This window comes from Sorex fumeus, unplaced genomic scaffold (genome assembly GCF_029834395.1).
Source record: "Sorex fumeus unplaced genomic scaffold, SorFum_2.1 ptg000044l, whole genome shotgun sequence".
Lineage (NCBI taxonomy): Eukaryota > Metazoa > Chordata > Mammalia > Eulipotyphla > Soricidae > Sorex > Sorex fumeus.
Genome location: NW_026606101.1, coordinates 38,973,957 through 38,998,931, shown reverse-complemented (window position 1 = coordinate 38,998,931; position 24,975 = coordinate 38,973,957). Strand labels below are relative to the sequence as shown.

Here is a 24,975-nt window from a genome sequence, read left to right as displayed (position 1 = left end):
ACCTTAAAAAAAAAACAATCATGTGAGGTTGGTGCTGAAGAGAGAAAACAGTGGGTAGGGCATTTGCCTTGCAGGTGGCTGACCTGGGTTCAATTTCTGACATTCGTATACTCCCTGGAGCCTGATCAGAGTAAATTCTGAGTGCAGAACCAGGAGTAACTCTTGTCAGGTATGACATCCTGCCCCTTTCCCCAACCAAACCAAACCAATAAAACTTATGAAGCTGACTATAAAATACTCACCTTTTAAGCAAACAGAGGAAAAAGATTCAAATACTAAAATAGAGGAAAAATTCAAAAGAACTTTTAGATATTCTGGGATGGGTATTTCAGAAACCTGTAATTAGTAGACAAAACAAATTCTAAAGCTAAAGTAGTTGGTACTATGATTTAAACTATTTGATGGTGCTTTTGTTTTGAAGGGCCACACCCAGTGGTGCTCAGGGCTTACTCCTACCTCTGCACACTCAAGGAACACTCCTGGTGACTTGGGGGATTGTATGTGGTACTAGGGGTTGAACTTGGGTTGTCCACATTCAAGGCAAGTACCCTCCCCTCTGTACTATTTCTCTGGCCCTGGTGACTGGAATTTAACTAACAAATTAACAGAACATCAATTAAAACATTTTTTGGTATTCTTGTGAAAAAAAATCCTTTATCAAACACAGGAAAGAGATGAAATATCTGATTAATATACCAAAAAAGAAAGCACTGACATGGAGTAGAGTAAATATTTATTTTTCAAGATTTGAAAAATGTTTTACATTGAAAGTACCTTTATAAACACATAAGTGCCTCTTTTTTCAGCCACATACATAGTCATGGCTCAGAAATATTCCCAAATCAAGAATTTGGATTCTACAAAAATTCTGAAATTGCTTGTCATATTTAACTCCAACTTTTGTATGCAGTTTTCTGGGCTTAGTTGCTGGGTTAATTGCTCCAGAGAACCAGAAGATGTGACATCATCAGATTTCGCCTTTGACAGACAGGATAAGTTAGAGGTTTTGTGAAGAAATGTCATTTATGTATAATTTAAACATTTATATTAATGATCTCAAGTAGAAAAGTGCCCTTCATGGAATAAATGCCAAAACTGCCATTTTATATCTACCCCCCTCCAAAGAAGAAAATGAGTGATAACTATGACTATTGACTATGTTTAAAATCCATCCAATTTGGCAAGTGTTTACTAAATTGAGGTTTAGTAAAAATTTCTTAAATTGATGGAACTCTTGGGTATATTTCATTAAGGAAATAAGTACCCTGAGTGTAATAGTAAGCCTTTTAATTACGTTGGAGGAGCCTTATTATTCTGTTCTTTGTTTTGAAACTAAGCATGAATTTCAATATGAAATGAGTTCCAGGGAATGTGTGTTGTTAATCTTCTCTGCTTGTCCGTGGCCTCAATTCCAGATCTGTTTTGTTTGTTGTTTAATGTCTGCAGTGCCCCACATCTTTGGATGATGATGCAATGGACACATGGCCTTTATTTATCTAAGAAGAGTTGACTGAACCATCCTGTTCCTGCAGTGTATGAAAACAGACAGCTGAATATTTGGAAAAACCTCAAAGATCCATTGATTGTTTTCATGCATCCTTTTGGTGTCAGGAGTGCGTGTATGTGCGTTTGTGTGTGTGCACTGAACAGCTATTGTAGAAAATATAGAAATAAGTGAGACTCATTAATTAGTGTAAGACTACAAAACTTCAACATAAAAATGCCCTATTTACTTCAAAATAAGTGATTGAAAATGGGTTAGAACATTTATGCGATTTTCTATTGATGAATAATTATACTATTTTGAAAATGTGGACATTAGTAATCTTGAGAGAACATCATCATCATCATCATCATCAATTTTCATTCCCCATGCATCCCCCCATCTGATAATTCATAAACCGTTGGGTAAAGGTTTTTGTTTTGCTTTCGAGCCAGACCCAGTAAGGCTCAGGGCTTAGTCCTGGGAGGGCTCAGGGTACCATTACGGGGTTCCAGGGGTTAAGCTTGGGTCAGCTGTATGTAAAGCAAACATCCTAATCTCTGTACTACCTCTCAGGCCCCATCATTAGGTAAAATTTGAAGGCTTTATTTAATTATATTGATTACAAACTGTCTGTTGTTCCTAGTTTAGATGTCACTATTAAAAACAGCACTGTGTCATTCACTGCTCCTTCTCCTCTTTTAACATTTAGGGTTTTCTTTGAAGCTTGAGTGCCTTAAATTCCAAATTTCTCTTTGACATACACACACTCTTAAATTTCTAGCATGCGTATTTATGACTGTGAACTACAAATGTCTAGGGAAACATCATAAGCAGTCTCCCCCCCCCACCCAAACTCCCCCGAATTCATAACTTTTTGGAAACTACAAAACGTTTCTATGAAGTTACACTGTCAGGCCAGGGAGTGATACAAACAGTAGAGTACATGCCTAGCATGTGTAAGACCCTGAGTTTGATCCCTTGCTTTGCATTCTTGAGCATTCCTGGGTTTACCCCTGGTGGCCCTGATTGCATATGAATCTGAGCATAATTCCACAGCCTGGCTGAGCACTGAACCATCCACTGGCACTGCTAGTGGATCCAGGCACCCTAGCACGGTTGGGTGTGGCCTGTTTGACTTTCTTTCTTTCTTTCTTTCTTTCTTTCTTTCTTTCTTTCTTTCTTTCAAGTGAACACCCGTAAAAGGACAAAGTTATTATTTTCCTTTGAAAGGTGGAGGTCATCACCTGGGAAGTTCCCATTGTTTCCTCAGTGAACCCACACCCTGTGCTCTGCTTCCCCCCCCCCCCCCCACCAGCACACACACACACACACACACACACACACACACACACTCAGTAGTGCTCAGGGCTTAACCCTGGCTCTGGGCTCAGGGATTACATCTTGTGGGCTTGGGTACCATAAGGGATGCCAGAGACCAAACCCAGATAAGCCATGCAAGGCAAGCAGCCTACCCACTGTATTATCTCTCTGGCCCCTGAACCCACACTACCTGACGGCCGTGACCCAGATCAAGCTTAATACATATTTTTCAAAAATAGAGGCTGTCCTGAGGTTATCTCCTTGTATGGTCAACAAGAAAGTACAGCTTTCTCACATACCTTCAGGGCCACAGAAATAACCCCTGGTGCATAAGATTATAATTTAAGAGGGGTGGGGGAGGGTGGACCACTAAACCTCGTATATTTCAGAAAAATGCTGCTATACTGTCAGGTTTAGGATATTGAAAAAAGTTCTCTGCAAACCCTTCAAGTTTCCCCCAATACAAGGAGCAATGAGTATGGCAACCTCAGCAATTTTATGTCACTTAGCCAGATGTTAGCAATTCAAGATGCAATGTTTGTGGCTGAGATCTGTGCAGGAATAGGCCAAATGCTTGCTTCAGAAAGAAAACCCTCAGTTCCTAGGGATGCCAGAGAATATGGAGACTCCACCTCAGTCCTCACTTCACTCTTTCAGAAACCCAGCGTGAACTAACAGTTTTTAAATATTGCCCAGAAAAGTGTTAAAAATCAAGTTTCACATAAAAAGCTTAAAGCCAAAATGAATGAAGTAAAATAAATATTAAACATAAAGAGTTTTTTTTGTTATGCTTTGTAAGTGCCAATCAGCATGATGTAAATACTATTCCACAGCCAGAATCTATTTAAAAACCATACAGAGTAGAACAACATTTTTTTAGATGTAAACACTTAAAGCTAAGTGCCTGTGATCCCCTCCACCTGTGAAAACATCTATTTTTGTTCTAGTTAAATAAAAGTTGGTTCTGTGAGTCAGTAACTATTTTCCTTCTGATTTTCAGCAATGCACTGTAATGAGTTTCAGGTGGAAACCCATCATGTTCACTGATCTTGACCTACTTTCAGATCTGGATATTTATATTTTGAGAATAATGCAAGATAAGAGCATGGCTCCTAACAACTTGCTATTATTATCTTTTAAGAGGAATTTTCTTTGGGTAAATTGTAATTTTCACAAATTAAAACTCAGAACATCAGATGGGATGGTGAACCTGGGCTCTGTTGACCATGATCATTAGTACCACAATGTCCTTTCTCACATATCCATGTGGATGAAAGCCTTTCTATATATCTCATGTAGCCTACAGGACAACAGAGCCAAAGTCCCTTTAAGATTTAGAGATTGCCCTGCCCCCACTTTCTGAACTTGCCACTTCATCCTTGCAATTTGATCACATTTTCCAGCTTGTCAGGGGAGGCAAGACAGAAATAGCAGAAGGTTAACACTTCCCTACAAGGTAACTGTGCTCTTTTCACTTTCCATGCACATTCCAAACAGGTAACCCTCCAAGGAAAAAAGCAGTGCACTCTGCTCAAGAAAGTATACAGAACAGAGAAGTTTATTTTACACTATTCGTCCAAGAAAACAATTGCCATAAACCAGTGCAAAATGTGCAACAGAATCAGTAAGTGTGTCTTAGCTCTGAGAGCCCAAATTGGTGATTTCCTCTCCTGTTCCTCTATCTGGCAGGTGCCCCATCGGCCACTGCTGGCCTTGGTTTGCACCATCAGTGGAAACATCTGACCAATTTTTAGCAGGTTATTTTTACAATTCATACCAGAATGTGTACAAGGAATGGGAAAAACCATACCGAATGAATAAGTGATCAGTGCTTAAAGTAAATACAAGGGACAGCACAGGCAAGAATCCACAGTTTCAATAAATACAAGTGTAACAAGCATGGGTGCGGCTCAACTTGGTGGAACTAGTCTGCATAATAATTCAGCATCATATAAAATCTAGCAGGGCTGTTGAGCAGTGGTTGGCAACAACATTCACAATAACTTATGCCCATGAGTGATTCTGCATTGAACACATTCTGTGGTTCCGAAGGGGACAGTTCTCTCTCTCTCTCTCTCTCTCTCTCTCTCTCTCTCTCTCTCGCTCTCGCTCTTGCTCTCTCTCTCTCTTTTCTCTTTTCCTTGCCATCCCTCCAAGAGGGGAGGAGAACAGCTGGAGCAGCTTGGTGGTGATGTCCCATGAGGAAGGACATTGGTCCAAGAGCCAGCTGTCAGGGTCCAGTGTACTCAATACCGAGTGGCAAATTGGGACTTTATTGAGGACGTCTGTGCAAAGTGCGCTTCTCTCCATTTTCCGAGAAACCAGTGTCTGTTAATTCTGCACGGAAAGCAGTGGTAGCCTCTGGGTCACTCCCTCTGGGTCACTCCCTGTTACCTCAAATCCCAAGCGACGAGAACACGTCTTAGGGCCTCACACATTGGGCGGCTTCGTCGCTGACGGCCTAGCTCCTCTCAGGTGCGTAGTTTAACCAGGGCCCCTTGTCAAAGGCCTCAGGCAGGCTAGAACTATTGCTTGAAAGACTAGAAAAAACCTACTCAGAAAGCGATGGTGGTCATGGGTATGAGGAAAGCTGTCTTCTGTTTAAAACCCTTGCACTTCCCTGGGTAACGCCCGAGGACTTTCAGGGAGGCAGGCTGGAGCATGACACAGCATGCCCTCACCCACTGTTCCTCAGACAGGTGGACATGTACTCAACCCCTGCAGATGTCAACAGGCCCTGGGATTCGCATCCCAGAAGGCACAGTAGAGACAACCTGGGGACCATCCACTAGTCCAGAGCTCAATAAAAAAAGATGCAAGAGGAGCACTCCATCTCTGGAGGGAAATGAATAAAGAAGGAGCCTCCCTAGAGCAAAACAACACCCCAAACCCTAGGAATTACCTCAAAACAGGATCATCCCCACCTCTCCCCATCTCACTGCACCCTCTCCTCTCTACCTCTTTGACAGTCTCAGGTCATAAATTAGGGTTGTCTTCCATTCAATAACTTATAAAAGAAGGAGGGGTCATAACAAGTTTTGCCTGGCTTAGGCCAGTTAGCAGCCAGTTTTTCTAGAATCTCAGTCTCTGTTCAAAAATGGAGCTTAAAAATTCACGTGAATGTCGGAGTCTTCACATGGAGGAGGTGGAGGGCACAGAGGGTGGCCAGGGGGAACCCAGGAGGACCCAAAAAGGAGGGGAGGAGGGAAGGGGAGGGAGAGTCTGGGCCCCCAGACAGCTTCGGAGGCCGGTGAGCTCCCAGCCCTGGGGCCCGTGTGATTCAGGGTGCAGCCAGGGTCTCGTATTGCACGGAAGAAGGACTGCCTCAGCAGGCAGCCCTGCCCATCAGTGGTCCCCGCACATGGGCAGGTTCACGAAGGTGAACACGTTGAACTCGGTCATGATGGAGAAGCACAGGAACACACCATACAGGAAAAGGCACCCGCATCCAAGCTTCTTGTCCAGCTGCCACTTATTAAGGTGAACCCCGAACACCTGCAATACATGAAGGAGGTCAGAAGGCCCTTGGAGGGGCATAGGGCCAGGGGGCAGCAGGATTGCTCTTTTTAATTTTTTAATTTGAACTTTATTTAATTTTATTTTGGTGGCAAACACCTGGCAGTGCTCAGGGGTTACTCCTGGCTCTGTGAATTGAACCAGGGTCAAATAAAAAAAATTCAAATCATTCAACACCATATAATGGCTAATCTCATTTACATAAATATGTTCTCAACTCTGGCTACTGAAATGTATTGTATTAAAATTTGTTTTTTTTCGGGATGCCAGGGATTAAACTGGGGTCAGCCACATGCAAGGTAAATGCCTAACCCCTAAATTATCTCTCTGGCTCCAACTTTTTAAAAGTCACATGATTTTCAAAGTTATTTGTAATAGTGTTATTTCAGGCCTATAATGTTCCAACCCCAATCCCACCAGCAGCACACCCTTCCCTCTACAATGTCCCCAGTTTCCCTCTCACTTCCCAGCATGCCCCTTGGCAGGCATAAAACTTGCTCTAATAATACTTAAAAGAATAGCAAGTGGAATTATCAGAAAGTAAATTAATACAAGTCAGTTTGTGATGGCTGACTGCTATCTATAATCATAAAGCAGTCAACCATCACAAAATGTAATCTCCTCATCGGCCATCCTCCAGAACTCATGGCTGCTTCTCCTGGAAGGGAGCATAAAATGAGACCCCCATAATCATACTCTCTCTCTCTCTCTCTCTCTCTAAGGTAAAGGTAAAGGCCCTCCCGTTGATCATCAATTTGCTCGAGCGGGTCCAGTAACGTCTCCATTGGAGACTTTGTTGTTACTGTGTTTGGCATATTGAATACGTCACAGGGCGCTTGCCAGGGTCTGCTGTGCGGGCGAGATACTCTCGGTAGCTTGCCGGGCTCTCTGAGAGGGGCGGAGGAATCGAACTCGGGTCGGCCATGTTGGCTGCGTGCAAGGCAAATGCCCTACCCGCTGTGCTATCGCTCCAGCCCCCCCCCCCTCTCGAGAGAGAGATATCGGAGAGAGACTGGTAAGCTACTGAGAGTATCCCACTTGCACGGGCAGAGCCTGGCAAGTTCTCTGTGGCATATTAGATATGCCAAAACCAGTAACAATAATAGGTCTCATTCCCCTGACCCTGAAAGAGCCTCCAATCATTGGGAAAGATGAGTAAGGAGAGACTGCTTAAAATCTCAGGGCTGGGACGAATAGAGACATTACTGGCGACTGCTTGAGTAAGTTGACGAACAAGGGGATGACAGTGATACAGTGATACAGTGACTGCTATATGATGTTACCTTATGTAAATAAAGAAATTCAAATCATTCAACAAAATATAGTATAATGCCGATTCTCATTTACATAGATAAGTTTTCCACTCTGGCTTCAAAAATATATTGCATTGAGTTTTACTTTGTATTGGATCTTATTGTGGTAATTATAATGTCTTCCTTGTCAAAAATAAAATTTTTAAAAACTTGAAAAATTCCTTTTAGAGTTTACACGAAATAGATAAAACCTCCAAATGTAAAATTTAAATGGGAAAATCTGAATAGGCCTAAAAACTACGGTGTTTTATCCTAAGAAAGAGAGAATAGAATGAGACATCATCTCACACCGCAGAGACCGACACACATCAAAAAGAACAAGTGTTGGTGCCAATGGGGGAGACAGGAACTCTTCTTCACTGCTGGTGGGAGTGCCAAATTGTCCATCATTTTTGGAAAACAATATGGGCGATATGGGCAAAAAAACAATACGGGCAAAAAACTAGAAATTGAGCTTCCATTTTACCCAGCAATACCACTTCTGGGAATATACCCAGGGGGTCCCACAAAACACAACAGAAATACCATCTGCACTCTTATTTTTATTGCAACACTATTCACCATAGCCAGAATATGGAAACAATCTGAGTGCCTGAGAACACAGATGACTGAATAAAGAAACTATAGCACATTTACACAATGGAATATGATGCAGCTGTTTAAAAAATGAAGTCTGAGTTTGCTTATAATTGAATGGACATGGAAAGTAGCATGCTGAATCAAATAAGTCAGAAAGAGAGGGACAGACATAGAATGACTGTATTCATTTGTGGAATATAAAAAATATAGTATGAGACTAATGTCTGAGGCCAGGAAAAACGGGGTGAGGAGGATTGGTCAATGGTTGAAGCTTGCCACAGGTGTGTGGGGAGCAGAGGACAGTTAGGATAGAGAAAATACCAGTATGCCAATAATAGTTGGATATGATCATTCTGGATTAAAACTGAATGTTGAAAGTAGGTAAGGAGATATACATGATCTCCTTTCAGTATCTCTATTGCAAACTTTAATGCCCAAAAGGAGAGACAGAGACAGAATCAGAGGAGACTGGGAAGGAGAGAGAGAGAGAGAGAGAGAGAGAGAGAGAGAGAGAGAGAGAGAGAGAGAGAGAGAGAGAGAGGAAAAGTGCTTGCCATAGAGGCAGGCAGGGGAGAGAAACTGGGAACATTGGTGGTGGGAAATATACACTGGTGAAGGGATGAATGTTGGAACATTGCGTAACTGAGACCCAATCATGAACAATTTTGTAATTGTGTATCTCATGGTGATCAATGAAAAAAAACCCCAAAATGAGAAAATTGGTTTTATATTAGAAAATATATTATAGATATTGCTTAAATTTGGCAGTGGAATTTCTTGACTGTATTTATCCTTCATGTTGCCTAAAGTAGTTCAGCAAAATGAAGAAGAGGGAGTCAGCAAAACCTGCTAGTTGCAGAAAAATCATTTTAATGATGGGACTAGTTGACACAGTCACTGTGGCCACAAGAACCTCCTGGAACTCCAACCCTGCAGTGCTCTGAGACAACATCACCTGCCTGCCCCTTCCCCATCTTATTCTCAGGAGGCCCTACCCTCCCTGAGATGCTATCAGCTCCTGGAGGTCCAGAATTCTTCCCATTCCTGTGCATGGAGACAGTGGTTATCCCTCTGCTCCTGTGTTGCTTCCACACTGTCTTCTTCTCTCATCCCTCAAAGCTCCAAGCTTGCAATCTGGTCTTCTTACTGATCTTACTGGGACCATCGATGCTATAGCCATGATCTCGGTCCCCGTCTTTAGAGTCATAAGTCATGGCTCACGGGTACCCCTGTGGTCCTTCCTCGTGAATTCACTATTCACCCACAGCATCTTCCCAACACCTCATCCTTAGCTGCTTGCTCCTATTACTATCTCCTAGCAGGGGTTTAAAGGGCTAGCCATAAGAGGACACCTAAACTTAAATAAAAAGTAAAACTCAGTTTTTCATTTGCAGTAGCCACATTTTAGTCAATAACCATGTGGCCAATGACTACTGTTCTGTAAAGGTATAGGCCACTAGACATGTCCGGTGCCCACCAGTATCTAGCAGAAAAGGCTTTGTTATTTTGGTGTCAAACCTTGCATTCTCTGACTGCAATCTACTGTCTTCCTCACCCCTACTACGAGTCCCCTGTCCCAAGTCTGTGGGTCACTCTGACTCACAATTCACTGAGATCACTACTGCTTCATGGCATTTCGTCCACTTTGTCCTTCCCTCTCCATCTTTCTCAAATACCAGCGATCCCTAGAATCTCTTCTGGGAGTCCACCTGGACTTCTTTTTCTCTGTCTAATTTTGTTATCCTTGCTGACCAAGCTATGATCCTTTGGCTTCTCTCTGTTCTTTTCTGCTTTTACCCAGAAGTAAAGGAAAGATTAGAGGAAGAGGCCCTGCCATGAAGATGAGGTTCACTTTTGATTCCAGACCACAGACTGGGACAGGGTGTTACTGCTTGCCAGTTTTTTCCATCTTATGTGTACACTTCATGCCTCTCTTCAGACTCTATACATGTGCTTCTCTAACCTCAAAATCTGACTCCTTTTCATGGGGCTCCCTCCACCATTTGCACCTGTTATCATCCACCTATCCACCTCCAAGTGCTCCTTGTTCCAGATTTTATTTTTTTCTCTTGCTAAAGGACATGGTTCCATGGTTTTATCGTTATTCTCCCACTCCTAGATTACTTTAATGGGAAAACAAGAATGGCACTATCCTTGCTTAAAAACAATTACATTTTTTCTGATTTTCATCTCTCTCCTTCTCTCTTTATTAAAAGCAAGATAAACAAAAGAGCTGTCAAAAACACCTACGTCCAAGTTCTCTCCATACATTCTCTTTTCTCTTTTCAACTTAAACTTCTATACCTTTGTGGACAGTTCCACAAAGTCATGCTCTTCAAGGGCCACTAAAAACAGCACTTTTTTCCCAAATGGATAATGCTGGTGATGCATCTCCCACATTGGAGCTCCCTCCACCTTGAAACACATTCTACATGTGTCTTCCAAAGCCATGCCTCCTTGGACTTCCCCCTCCCTCCCTCCCTCCCTGCCTCGCTTTCCCCCTCCCTGCCTCCCTCTGTCCCTCCCTCCCTCCTTTTCTTCCATACTTCCTCACTATGAATTACAAAATTATTCATGATTGAGTGAGTTTTAGGCATACGATGTTCCCACATGAATTTCTTCACCAGTGTCTACTTCTGTCCACCCATGTCTTCACTTTCCCTCCTGCTCCCCAGCCTACCTCCATGATACTTTCTTATTTTTTCCCTCCCCCATCCCTGTCTTTTAGGCACTGTGCTTTACAGTACTGTAAACCACTGTAACTTCATAACCTATAACTCTCTGAGTACACCAAGACTCAGATCTTGGGCTTCTCTTTACCAAGGGAGGTTTGCTCCTATGGTGGAGTCCAGTTGCATAACCTTAGATACAGTCTACATTCTGGTATCTTCAGCTAGGACAATTCTTTACTCACACTCATCTTCCAACAGCTTTCTTGACCTCTGCTCTTGGATGTCAAAAAAGCACTAAAAAGTTAAGGTATTCGAAATATTTTTTCCTTGTGAAACTTATTTCTCTTCAAATTTTTAGCTATTCTGTTTTTTTAGGGTTTTAATTTTTTTGCTTTTTGGGTCACATCTGGTGATGTTCAGGGGTTACTCCTGGCTGTGCACTCAGGAATTACTCCTGGCAGTGCTTGGGGAACCATATGGGATGCTGGAGATCGAACCCCAGTCAGGCACTAACAAGGCAAATGTTCCCACTGGATGATCACTCTGGCCCTCAGTTATCCTGTTATGACAGCTCAATGTCTTAACAGATCTACAATATAGTCCAATGTCAGGCATAGTCTTGGACATGACAGAGAGTTTGCTTTTCTATTCACTCATTGATGACATCTTTATAGACCTCAGTTGTTCAACTGTATAATAGTTGCTAGTGAGGTTGGTATCAGGGACTATCTCATGGGAAACTTGTCAGTTCCAAATGGGGAAATATATGCAAACCATTAAGCACAATATATAGCTAGGACTAGCATCATAACCCTAAGCTATACCATTCCTGAAGAATCTCAACTACAAAAGGATGAATTACGTAGATTCTATTTTACATAAGGCAGTATTTGTTTGGGTAAAACCATGACATTTGATTCACATTTTATCCCATAAATTACCTCTCTTGCTTCCCGTCTATCTTTATAAATTCTCACTCCCTAGTGCATATACTTAATATAAACACTAGTATTTCCCTGAAAAATTAAGAAAACCCTCATTGCTTCTCAGAGTGTATTAATATAAAAAGTCAGCAGCATACTCATACATTAATGATTACTTCTTGTGAATCAGTGGGTGTACTAGTGCAAATTTGTTTCCACCAAATGTATTAGTTGAGTTGGAATATGAAATTATACAAGTAGTTATAATTCCTAAGTTACTGAAATGGCCAGTAACTGGCTAAATCATTTGATTTATGGAAATGCTTTGTAACCACCTGGAGTACTTAGTTCATTGGACTCAAACTTCTCTAACTAATGTTTCAGGAAAAGGAGATTCTCTCCTTTACTTGTGATAATATGGTTTGTGTCTGACACGAAACACAGTCATGTTTCTGAGAGTGGGCTTCAGGAACTTGAAGGCCTTCTGAAGAGTTGCTCAGATCCACTTCTAGAAGAAATAATCATGAACAAGATGGACATCTGGAGGTCAATAGTCCTTACTAACAGGGAGGCCAACCCCATCTGGTATCCAGACAAAACCCAAGGAACCAAAACACCCAAGGTGTGGGTGGAAACCATGGAAACCTAGTATGGAGAACTGCGAACCTACCGTGACAAAGACAGATGCCAGGAGCAAGCCCACAGAGTAAATCAGTCCCCTGCTGTTCAGCCGAATCTACAAGAGAGGATGAAAGAGAATTAGGTTTCTGCTTAGTTTAGAGCACTCAATCAACTGCATATCAATGATTTCAAGTCTATCTTCTAGGATGGAGAGCCAAAGGATAGCCTTGGAAGCCATGCTCTGCAGCTTGCAGGACATGCTTCTGAAAACACTCAGGGGAGTTGTTGTCTCATTCAATTCCAGCCCAAGGGAATCTTCCCATCTGCAGTGGTGCCTTTTGGACTACCCTCCCACTCCCCAGCCCCTGACATTTCCTTATTAAATTGAACTCCAAGTAAAATTTTAAACATGGATGATAGAAGCAAAATATTGAACAAACATTAATAGTCTCCTAAATCTTTATTTGGGGAGGTGCTTCTAAGTGACGCTCAGGAGGTTTTGTGTTTCTGCCACACCTGGTGATGCTTAGGAATTACTCCTGGCTCTGCATTCAGGATTTGCTTCTGGTGGTGCTCAGGTGACCAGACAGGATGCTGGGGATCGAAACTGGGTCAACTGGCTGCAGGGCAAGCACCTTACCTGCTGTACTATTGCTCCAACCCCAATGCTCAGGAGGTCTAGGGACCATCAACTGGATGATGAATGATTCAATGCAAAAGCCTGATGATGTGAGGCTTCCCGGGCCCTGAAGTACTAGGGGTTATCTTAGCAACCCCAGTGGTGCTGGGAGCTTTCAGGGCCACACCCATCCACAAGGGACCATGTGCTGGGGGAAACTAAACCCAGATAGGGACATGTTAGGCATGTTACCTAACCACTGTACCATCTTCTGGTCCTATATTCTTATTTCTTTTGCATTAAAATATGTGAGCTATTTTCCTGACATTGTGGAAGAAAGATGGAAGAGTGTTGTTTTTCCTGAGTAAGCAGAGGGAAGAGTTAATTTTCTGTTTCTCATATTCAAAAAAGAATTTTGTTTTGTTTGTTTTTCACAGTAATGCCATGGAGTTAGTAGCCAAACATTGAGGAAAGTTCTTAGCAAAAAAATTTTGGAATTCTTAAAGGATAGGCCTGTCCAATAGAACACACTTCAGTGATAGAAATGTCCTTCATCTGTATTCTACTATGTAGAAGGCATTAGGCACATGTGGCTGAAGAGCATTCAATATGTGGTTCATGCAACTAAATAATCAGATTTTCATCCTATCATTAATTAGGTAAAGGTAAAGGCCCTCCCGTTGATCGACGATTTGCTCGAGTGGACCCAGTAACGTCTCTATTGGAGACTTTGTTGTTACTGTGTCTGCATATCGAATACGTCACGGGGAGCTTGCCAGGCTCTGCCGTGCGGATCATTAATTATCCAAACTTATATTTAAAAACCCACACAGGACTTGTGCCTGCTATATTAGGCAAACAGGTTGAGAGTATTTGGAGCTGAGGTGATCAATAAAAAATTATAGAGTTTCTCCCACAAAGAAAGTATGGAAAAAAGATGTCCCTTTTGCTTTGTTTTTTATTTTTTTTAAAAAATGATTGTAATTAAAGTAATGTGTTTACAATGGCGTTGGCATTTCTGTACAGTACCTCCCCTCACCAGTATCAAAGGGTATATCAAGTTTTAAAAAATGTTTTTAATTGAATCACTGTGAGATAGACCTTTACAAAGATGTTTATGATTAGGTTTCAGTCATACAGTATTCCAACACCCATCTCTCCACCAGTGTACATTTCCCAGCACTAATGTTCCCAGTTTATCCTTTTTGCTTTGATAGAGGCCATGAGACTGGCATCCTCCTGAAAGAGGGGTTATGACTTTTGATTTTTGGTTTTGGGTCACACATAGCTGTTCTCAGTGCTTACTTCTGACTCTGCAAACAGAGATCCTCCCTGTCAGGCTTGGGAGACCATGGGTGATGCCAGAAATCTAACCTAGGTTGGCCGCATGCAAGCCAAGTGCCTTTTCCACTGTGTTATTTCTCTGGAACTCAAGAGGAAACCTTGTTAGCAGTGGGGTTCATAGAGTGCTCTGGGAAAATCATTAGCAGTATCGTTTGAGGCCTTATTAAAAATGCAGATTCTAAGAGCCCATCAGGATTCCTTAGTCAGAAACTCTAGGGACAGGGAACGTCAATCTGTGCTTTCACAAACTTTATGGGTGATGCTGATGTACAAAAAAGTTTAAGAAGAACTGATTGATTTAGAGAAAGTATAAAGACTAACTCCACTGCTTCTTTCCAGAGTTCTGGGGATGGGACTTCAATATTCATTTTCAATATTTCTTTCGGAAATTCTTTTGTGTGTCCAGATTTGTAATCCCCCTCACCTCCCCACTTCATCCCAGACTTTTACTGCTTGGAGTCAAAGACTCCCTGTATCACAGAAAGAAACAGATCGACTTTCTTTCTTTCTTTCTTTCTTTCTTTCTTTCTTTCTTTCTTTCTTTCTTTCTTTCTTTCTTCTTTTCTTTCTGTCCTTCCTTCCTTCCTTCCTTCCTTCCTTCCTTCCTTCCTTCCTTCCTTCCTTCCTTCCTTCCTTCCTTCCTTTTTTTCGTATGTAGGAGTACTGCTGGGCTGGAGCGATAGCACAGCCGTAGGGCATTTACCTTGCGCTCTGCCAGCCTGGCCTAGCTGGGTTCGATTCCTCCATCCCTCTCGAAGAGCCCGGCAAGCTACCAAGAGTATCTCACCTGCACAGGAAAGCCTGGAAAGCTACCTGTGACGTATTCAATATGCCAAACACAGTAACAAGTCTCAAAATGGAAACGTTACTGGGCCTGCTTGAGCAAATCGATGAACAACGGGAGGACAGTGACAGTGATAGTGACAGGAGTACTGCTATTTATTCAGCCATTGATTAAGCTGATTGAATTGGGCATGAATTCCACATTCACGGTCACGGTCCTCCCGTTGTTCATCGATTTGCTCGAGCGGGCCCAGCAACGTCTCCATCATGAGACTTGTTGTTACTGTGTTTGGCATATCGAATACATCACGGGTAGCTTGCTAGGCTCTGCCGTGCGGGCGAGATACTCTCGGTAGCTTGCCGGGCTCTCCGAGAGGGGCAGAGGAATCGAACTCAGGTCGGCCATGTTGGCTGCGTGCAAGGCAAATGCCCTACCGCTGTGCTATCGCTCCAGCCCTGAATTCCACATTACTTTTTAAAATTTTTTTAATTGGATATCCATGAGATAGACCATTACAAAGCTGTTCATTATTGGGTTTCAGTCATAAATGATCCAGCATCCATGCCTACATCAGTGTACATTTCCCACAACCAATGTCCCCCATTTCCCCACCACCATTCTCCAATCCCCCACCCCCTATCCACAGCCTCCCACTATGGGAGGCACTTTCCTTCTTACTCTATTTCCAATTTTCCTTTTATGCATTATGGTTTTCAATACAGGTGCTAAGAGGAGATTGACCATTTTCACTAGAGAAGTAAGTAGTGACTTAAACATCCAATCTTTCCTGCAGGAGTCACCGGGCAAAAAATAATCTGTCTCACAACCCAACATTTTACTATAGGGTTAATAGGCTGGGTTCTCTCTCCTGCTTCACAATCTATATTAGTCACATATCTGGTGGATTCCAAATAGGAAATTATTCTTTATGATTAAATGCATTCCTAGGAATAAAGGATTCAAATATTGTCTGAGAAACTAGAGCAATAAATTGGCTTGATAGTTCAGCATCAAAAATGGGGGGATTCCGTGACTTAGACCTCCAAGCCTGCTTGGATCTGGACTGGGCCTCCTCCCCCCAGCTCCCCAGTTTTCCAGTAGCTTGGCAGTCACACCCACAAACTGCCCCTGGCGCCATGTAATCTCATCAATGTCCAAGATCCAGAGACTATAAACCAAAGCTCCCGGAAGAGAGTGACACAGAATTTCCTGACCCTGCACCAGGCTGTCTTCACTGATCTACCTTGAAGGGAGTCGGGGGGTGGGGTGGGGGGGGCTTTGTGTTTCTCTCCCTGCCTCAATCAGAACCCTGTAAATCGAAAACCTCCAGAACCCAACCGCCGCCATGCTCAAGGCCACCCTCCACATGCTTGGACGAGCCTCACCCAAGTGGGATCCTGCAGAAAAACCCATATGCAGGCCCTGTGACTGAGAACTCTAAGCTCACTTGGATCAGGGCTAGGTCTCCTTCACTCAGTTTCCCAGTTTTTCAGTAGCTTGGCAGTCATACCCACAAACTGCCCCCAGTCCCATGTAATCCCATCAACAGCCATGATCCAGAGACTATAAACCAAAGCTCCTGGAAGAGAGTGACACAGAATTTTCTGGAGCATGCAGCCATATTCATGGCCGCTCAGCCTCTTATACTCTAGCCCACTTACATACCAAAAGTAGCACACATTTTTTTGATTTTAACACACTTCCTTGTATTCTCTTATATATGGGCTTAAATGGCTCCTGAATGAAATACAACAGCATACAACAACCTTGACACACTTCCCTCTTATTGTGGTGGGAAGGTGCTCGGAGGTGGGATTGGTGTTTGAATATTATCTGCAATGAACTATTGTGAACTACTTTATGAAAATTAAATATATAAAAATTGCAAAAAATATGGGGGGGATTGGCCTCATCCTAGTTCATTTTAACTTCCTGTAGACCCTCTACCAGGATGTGGATAGACATTCCTCCTTTTATTAGCAGTTTTAGAAATCTAATGTACAGGATGCACAGGCTTCTTCCTGAAGCCAACATCCAGGAGAATATCACAAATGCACTGCATTGAAATAGAATCTACAACAAAGGATTCTGTCAATGCTAACTCTAGGATAATCTCAAATGTATTTGGGTCTGGATTGAAAAGGAGAGGGATGCATCTGAAAGTAAAATAGCAATCCTCATATAGAGACAAAATCCCTGAGATGGTCCTCTATCTAAGTTCCTTGGGTTGACTTTGAAACTGGAAAGATACATTAAGAAATTCTCTTTGTAGAGCAATAGTACAGCAGGTTTGGTGTTTACATTGCACGTGACTGATCTGTGTTTGATCCTTGGCATCCCATATGGTCCCCAGAGCTCACGGGGAGTGAACCTTGAGTGAAGAGCCATGAGTAAGGCCTGAATATGGTGTATGGTGTGGGTCCCCACCCCCGAAAAAAAAAATTCTCTTTGCCTCTTAATTTCCCCCTCCCAGCTTTACTGAGACTTAATTACATTAAAAATCATGTGCATTTAAGGTATTTTACATACTGATTAGATATACTATTCACTTAAAAACTGTGAAATTATTCCAATGGTCAACTTAGCTAAAATTTCTATTATTTCACACAATTACCCTTTTTCCTAGTAAGAACTAGATCTATCCTAAGATTTACTCATTTAACAACTTCAATATCATATAGTACCAACTATTCACCATCCTGTACATTAGTTTTTCAGAACTTATTAATCTTATGAACAATCTGCACATTTTGATTAAGCTCTCACTTTTCAATATAGCACAAAATCTTCAAATATTGGGGATTTTAGTGTATTTCCAACCTAGCTCATCCTCTGAATGTCAGGGTTGAACACTTATCAGTAACAAGAGTTGAATAGAGTCAAGAGATAATAAACGCAAAGCTGCAAGCAGGAAAATTCTTTTTCCAAATCTTTAAAAATAAATTATGTTCAACCAAAACTTTTGAACTTTTCTTTTCTTATATTCACACAAATTCTCAAAGAGTATTGTTGAATCCCTAAAGACTAACGGTTTCTAAGTATATTACAGTCTTTCATTTCTCTCTCTGCAATTTCTTCCTTTTTTATTAATGAAAGTTGGACTCTCAGAGTCTTCATGGATTCCTTGTTCTCTGATCCAGTGCTTCCACATGGACAGCCAGGATTAAGGTTCCTTTAGTCGTCTCTGGTACAACTCAAACATATGCCAAGCCATCAGAGATGGTAACTGCTTCGGTGCTGGGGCTGACTATACAGCCAGGGGCAAAATCTGGGGCTTCACTTATCTTGGAACACAGCTCCTTTATTTGATATCAATGGCAGAGAAGTTTGATGGAGACAGGATCATGCACACCCAGTTCAAATATTTCCTCTCTGAATTTTTCTAGAAAATGTCTGCTAACCTTTTGCTTAGGGTGTGGGGAGACCCAGATTCCTCCCTTCTGAAGCCCTTACCGTCATTCATGTGCTTACTATCATGTTTTAGCTAGGACTTAATTCCTTTTCTCCATTTTCTGATGCGTAAAATGGGGGTGATTTATTCCCCACAAAATGGAGATGCTTGTGAGAATGAAATGAATTGCTCCACATTAGAAAGCCTGACAGAGACCAGTTCTTGATATGTTTGGGCTACTCTCTCCCACCCAGTCACCATCTGCCTGGCCCCACTGCCCTGGAACCTTTATTTGCTGCTTGAAAACTCTTGACTTGCTTAGACTATGGACAACAGCAGCAGGTGGGGACCACATATGATTTTATACTCTGGTTGGCACAGGATTGAACACAGGGGTTACCACATGAAGAATGAATTGATGATTTTACTATGGGAAATAACAGGGCAGCCTGGTCAGAGAGCCTGTGAGACCTTGGACGTTACCTCTGGAAGATGTTTCAAGAGCAATGAAATCCCTGTTCTATATTACTGTCTCCCTTTTTATGAGTATATAATTTTTCTCTTTTCTTAAAACTTACAAGCATTCCTAAAAGTTGAAAGACTCTTGTTGTTTAAGGAACATCATCATAAGCAGCTGATAATAGTACACTTTACCACTAAATGCTGGCCTGCATCTCCTTAAGTAGGAGTGAATTATCATTCATCACTTTTGTTGTTAGATGCCATTTCTTTACATGAAAGTCACAAATCAAAACTGTGCCAATTACATGTATTTTCTTGAGAAACGCATATACCCACATGTAGCCCAGATTGCAGCCATTACAGAGTACTTCTGTTCCCAGAGATTTCCCTGGGCTCTTCAACTCTTCCCAACGGGGCATCGATTCTCTAACTTTCTCCATCATTTGTTGGTTTATCCTGGAAGTCAATGGTTCTCTGTGCTTGAAAAGTCATATAGATGAAATCCTAATCTATGCACTCTATATGAGGATGCTACTACTAAGCATGATTTTCCAAGACTTCTTATTTTTAATTGCGTCAATAGCTTGCTTCTTTTGTTTTTGGTTTTGGGGCACATGTGGCAGTACCCAGAGCTATTTCCTGGCTCTGTTATCACCACTTTTGGTGATGCTCAGGAGACCATATAGAATGCCTGGGACAAACCAAGTTAGCCTCATGCAAGACAGTGCCCTATCTGCTGTGTTTTACTTCCAGTGTCACTTCTTTTTTGTAACATACATATTCTGTGTTTATTTAATTGTTCTCCTCTTGATTGACATTTGGACTGATTATAGTTCTGGACCATTGTCCAGTTTATATTAATATTATAATTTACAAACATAATGTAAAGAGACCTATAGTGGCTCTTCCTCAATGACAGAACTATTAATAAAGAGGAGAGAGCCAGAGACATCTCTGAGGAGTTCAAGTACTCTCTCTCCTTTATGCTAGCATCCTTCTGCTGTGGTTGGGTACTGGTAACTGGAGGATCAGTTCCCCACCTCAGTGTATTCCTATTTCCCTTCTGAGATGTTCAGTCATTTGGGTGCACTCCCATTCCACCTCCACTCTGCTCATATCTCCTTTAGTCCGTTGGCATTTTCCAAATTCACTGGTTCTTTCTGTCTTCTCCCCCAGGAAATGCTGATCTTGTATTGACTTTGACTGGACCTCATTCTTACTCTCCGTAGGTAATACCAAGGTAAAGGTAAAGGTAAAGGCCCTCCCGTTGATCATCGATTTGCTCGAGCGGGCCCAGTAACGTCTCCATTGGAGACTTTGTTGTTACTGTGTCTGGCATATCAAATACTCTCGGTAGCTTGCCGGGCTCTCCGAGAGGGGCGGAGGAATCGAACTCGGGTCGGCCATGTTGGCTGCATGCAAGGCAGACGCCCTACCCGCTGTGCTATCGCTCCAGCCCTCAAAAGGCAAAAGAAATTGTCTTGAGTTTTTTCACCACCCCTAACTATCCAACACTGAGAGAGGAGAATAATCAGTGAAAGTGTGATAAACAATCTAGATAAGAAATAAATCAGGAAAATAGGCCTTTTGTGGGAAAAATATTCCTTTGTATAGGCACTCTAAAGCTTAACAAATACAATATCATGTTACTCTCTGAGGCAGACATTTAAATGTTTATCCAATCACTGGTAATTGTTGTGCTCTGTCAGCATTGATCACCTCCCTTTTCCATTTATGATCTGGTTGTTCTTGTAAGTCCACACAAAATGGTAGGAAACCTGGGATTTTTTCCCCAGTAATAAATTATTGGTAATAATAGCTGCTGGATACCAAAAGGTGAAGAAAATAATGTTGAAGATGAGAGAATCAAAGAAGTACAAAACCAAGTACCAAACCAAGTGACCTTTCAAAGAAGTATGAAACCAAGTGACTGATGTGACTGATAGATAACAGTCAATTTCACTGTTCAATTATTATATGTACATTACAAAAATCACACCCATTTATGCCATGCCATTTTACAATTACATGACAAACCTGTGAAGTCACCAAAAGTGTTATAATCTGGGTGGTGCTTTTTTCCCCTTGTCTTAGTCAAGGTGACATGATTTAATATTGTACATCTATTTATGGGCCGGAGCGATAGCACAGCAGGTAGGGTGTTTGCCTTGCATGCAGCCAACCTGGGTTTGATTTCTCCACTCCTCTCAGAGAACCTGGCAAGCTACCGAGAGTATCCCACCTGCATGGCAAAACCTGGCAAGCTCCCTGTGACGTATTTGATATGCCAAAAACAGTAACAAGTCTCACAATTTGATATGAGACGTTACTGGTGCCCACTCGAGCAAATCAATGAACAATGGGAGACAGTTCTACAGTCTACTTATGCTTTTGGTGTTGGGGCCAAACTAGGCCGTCAGGATGAGCCCACGTGGACTGTCCTGCAAATGGGCAGGAACACAGGACCCATGAAAATGGGCGAGATTACTCGTGTGTCCAGAAGGGCTTGGATTAGGCTGAACATCTCTTTCTTTAAACTGCCTTTAGTAAATAACTTAAATCTTAGTAAATCATAAGAGTCAGACCCAGCTTGTTTTTGATATGCAAACCCCAGGTGTTTTCCCAGGTTGTCTTTGACATGCAAACCCCAGATGCTTGTGGGGGAGATGGGGGGGGGAACCCCGTGGGGGAGAGAGGCTGGGGGGGCACCCCACCCCAAAGCTTTCAGCTTTGCATTTCTTTCCAGACATTACAAAACAATGTATGACTCAGATGTTCTACCTATAATTTCATAGCTTCTTTTAGAGGTGTGAATGGGAGGGTGGTAATAAAAGGAGATCCCAAGATGCTCTACCTTTTGTCACAGGATCTGAGTGAATCTGCGCCCTCTGTGAAAAATAATTTCTCTCATGTTCCTTGTCTCAGTGCCTCAGACTGAATAAATGTTCACACAACATTTGTCATATAAATTTATTGCCCCCCTTCAAAGTGCCCAACCTTTCACTTCTGTCTTAATGTCCTTTGTGGTTCACCCCATCTCTTTAACCCCATCTATCTCACCCTTACTCCAACCTCTGCTCCTGTTTGATAACCTCAGTTCTGTTGTCAGAGTCCAAGGGTTTGTTTTCATTAGACACTATTCATTCCTTTGCTTTATTTCCTTACATACTGGGTGATGCCTTGGCTACATGAAGCCAGCATCTTACTTTCCTTCCCCTTCTCAGATAGCCCACACAGATTCCAACCATTCTTAATTTCTGCATCTCTGTGCCTATGTGACCTAGGAGTGTGTGTAGAAACAGTGCTATTCTCTTTAGTGCATGCACACATTCTGACCCATAGGTGTGCATTCTTGTTTTTTAATAAATGACTTGTATTATTTGGAAAGAATGCTATTCTTTTTCAAATAAGCATTCATTCTTATTATTGAGTATATATTTTGCTTAAATATGTGATTTACTATACGTTTTTACTTTGATTCTTGAATTCTTTCCTGAAGCAACGTCAAGACCTGGGTTCAGGGGCAAGGCTAGCAGTGTTGGCCCTGACAAGTCCTTCTTCCTGTATCAGCTACAAATATCGTATATGTGTATCTAGGGGATAGAGTGATAGTACAGGGGTAGGGTGCTTGTTTTGCATTATGCTGACCCGGTATCCCATATGGTTCCTAGAGCAGCACCAGGAGTGATACCTGAGTGCAGGACATGGAGTAACCCCTGAGCAGCATTCGGTATGGCCACTCCCCAATATTTGTATCTACTGGTGATTCTGAATTCATGTATGTGTGTGTATGTGTGCATGCAAATGCATGCATATGTTTGCCTATGTATATTGGAATAAATGAGAAAGTGTAGAGAGCTGGATGAGAAGACTGGCCATGGGGAAGGTACCTAAAATCATCATTGTTGTTGTGGATAAGCAATATAATCTGAGGTTACAAAGTTTTTTATAAAATTGTGGCACAGTTTTCTTATAGCAAAATTCATGCTTCTTAGGTGAACTATTGGATAAGTTTTGACAAATTATGCACCTGTGCAAATTATTCTTAATGAGAATATAAAACAGTTCTTTACCCTGAGGTAGATAATCTGGTGGTAGGCCCTTGGCAGTGAGTTTTGGGAACTCACAAAACCAACATGAGATCTGGAAGGGAGTTTCTTTGTAACCAGCCCAAGAGTCATGAAGGCTGGACCCCCTTTGTAGGTGATTCTGTAGGAACTAAGACTAGATAAAATTTGAAAGGTACCAGCCGGATGCCCTTCGGAGAAAAGATATTACAGCAGAAGCTAAGTGAAGTTTGTCAGAAGGAGAGGAACAGAATGACTGCTCTAATATGTGGTATATAAAGTAACAGAGTGAAGAAGTAGCAAATTCCCAAAGGCAAGAGCAAACAACTGGTCTTAATAGGAAGTATATCACTGTAGAAAGGATAGGTGGATGGGCATGGAGGTTGTGGGGGATGAGGGTGGGACACTGGGACATGGTAGAAGGAAGCTGACACTATGACAGAGAGTGTGGTGTTGGAATGTTCTTTGCCATTATTAGTGGCTAAAACAATTTTTTAAAAGGCCCGAAAGACTTAATGGAGAACAGCTGAATTTAAAGTCAACATCCTATAGCACAGAAAAAATGTCTTAAAGAGCTAAATTACAGAGTTACAAATTTCTACTACACTTGGAGCCATCCCAAAGGAAAGGGATTAAGAATAGAGCCATAGGCACACCTGTGAATGTATGCCAAAAATAAACTACACAAATATAATAAAAAATAAAGCCAACATCCTAGCAATGGTAAAGTTTCTCAGTTTTGTTGCCTTAGAAACTGATGAGGAGTTCAGGATTTTAAAATCATGCTGGAGGGAGCTAGTGCAGTTATTTATGAGTTCTGATTTCCATGGACATTTTGCCTGAATGTGGAGGTGCGCGAAGCAGAAGGGCGGTATCCTCTCTATTGTGACCTACTTAACTGGCTGGAAACAACCCCAAGAACTCCGCAAAAGAAAAAAAAATTGTATCACCACAAAACAAACTCAACTCTTTCAAAACTAGTTTTTTAGACATCGGCTAAATCAGAGACTGTCTACCTAGCTCGACTACATCTTTTGTTTGTTTTTTGGACCACACCCAGCAGTGTCCAGGATCACTCCTGGCTCTATGCTGAGGGATCTCGCTTGGAGGTGCTGGGACTACATGTGGTGCTGAGGGACTAAACTGAGGTTGGTCAAGCGTGCAACAGGCAAGAGCAGTGACCTCTGCACTCTCTCTAGCCCCTCTGGATTACATTTGAAACAAATCCCTTCATATTTGGCCTGTCAGTATTGATTTTAACAGGGTTTTTTGATTTTCATCCCTGACTGTGGCCCCCTCCATCCTTGTTTCCTTCCTGGGGTTCCCTTGTCGTACTGCTGGCTCCTTAATTTCATGCCATAGCACCATCCCTCCAGCCCCCACTTTCCACCAAGTGATTTTCACCTATTCATTCTCACTTCCCCCTCCACCTCTTCCAAAATATCCTGGCGGGCCCACAGGTGAGGAGGGTGTATGGCCCCTAGTGGAGAAACAATGATCTAAATTATTGTTTTCCATTCACTGCCTCACAGATTCAAGGCCCATTTAGAGCAGATGCAGAAATCTCCATGGCAATGCTTATTCCAGAGCTTGTAAGGCACAACTTGATTGTTCAGCCATGACATTTAACTTTGGTTTTATTCTTGCCTTGGAAATGTGCATTTTCATTCTTCATTTCCCTCTGGGCAATTTTTTTTTTGCTGAGGAAACAGGCTGACTGATTCCAAAGTCAACAAGAATTTAGTCCATGATGCATATATATTGTTTAGTACAGATGCACACATAGAGACTCATTCATAATAGTTTCGTGATCACACGTGGGTCATAACATAGATCCCTTCATCCTTTTGAGTCTGAGGGTTCCCACCCGCTGTCCTA

General features: G+C 42.1%; 1 protein-coding gene across 1 annotated transcript in view; it reads right to left on the bottom strand.

Annotated features, from left to right (window-relative positions):
* Window positions 1-4,337: 4,337 nt before the first annotated feature.
* The window catches only part of SLC24A3 (solute carrier family 24 member 3), a 679,502-nt gene continuing 658,864 nt past the window's right edge, over window positions 4,338-24,975 (bottom strand). Inside the window, exons 16-17 of the mRNA XM_056121654.1 lie at window positions 12,480-12,545; window positions 4,338-6,301 (exon numbers count right to left, since the gene is read on the bottom strand). Of these exons, the coding sequence (XP_055977629.1) occupies window positions 6,152-6,301; window positions 12,480-12,545 (216 nt within the window). The 3' untranslated portion in view covers window positions 4,338-6,151. The remainder of the gene's footprint in view (window positions 6,302-12,479; window positions 12,546-24,975) is intronic.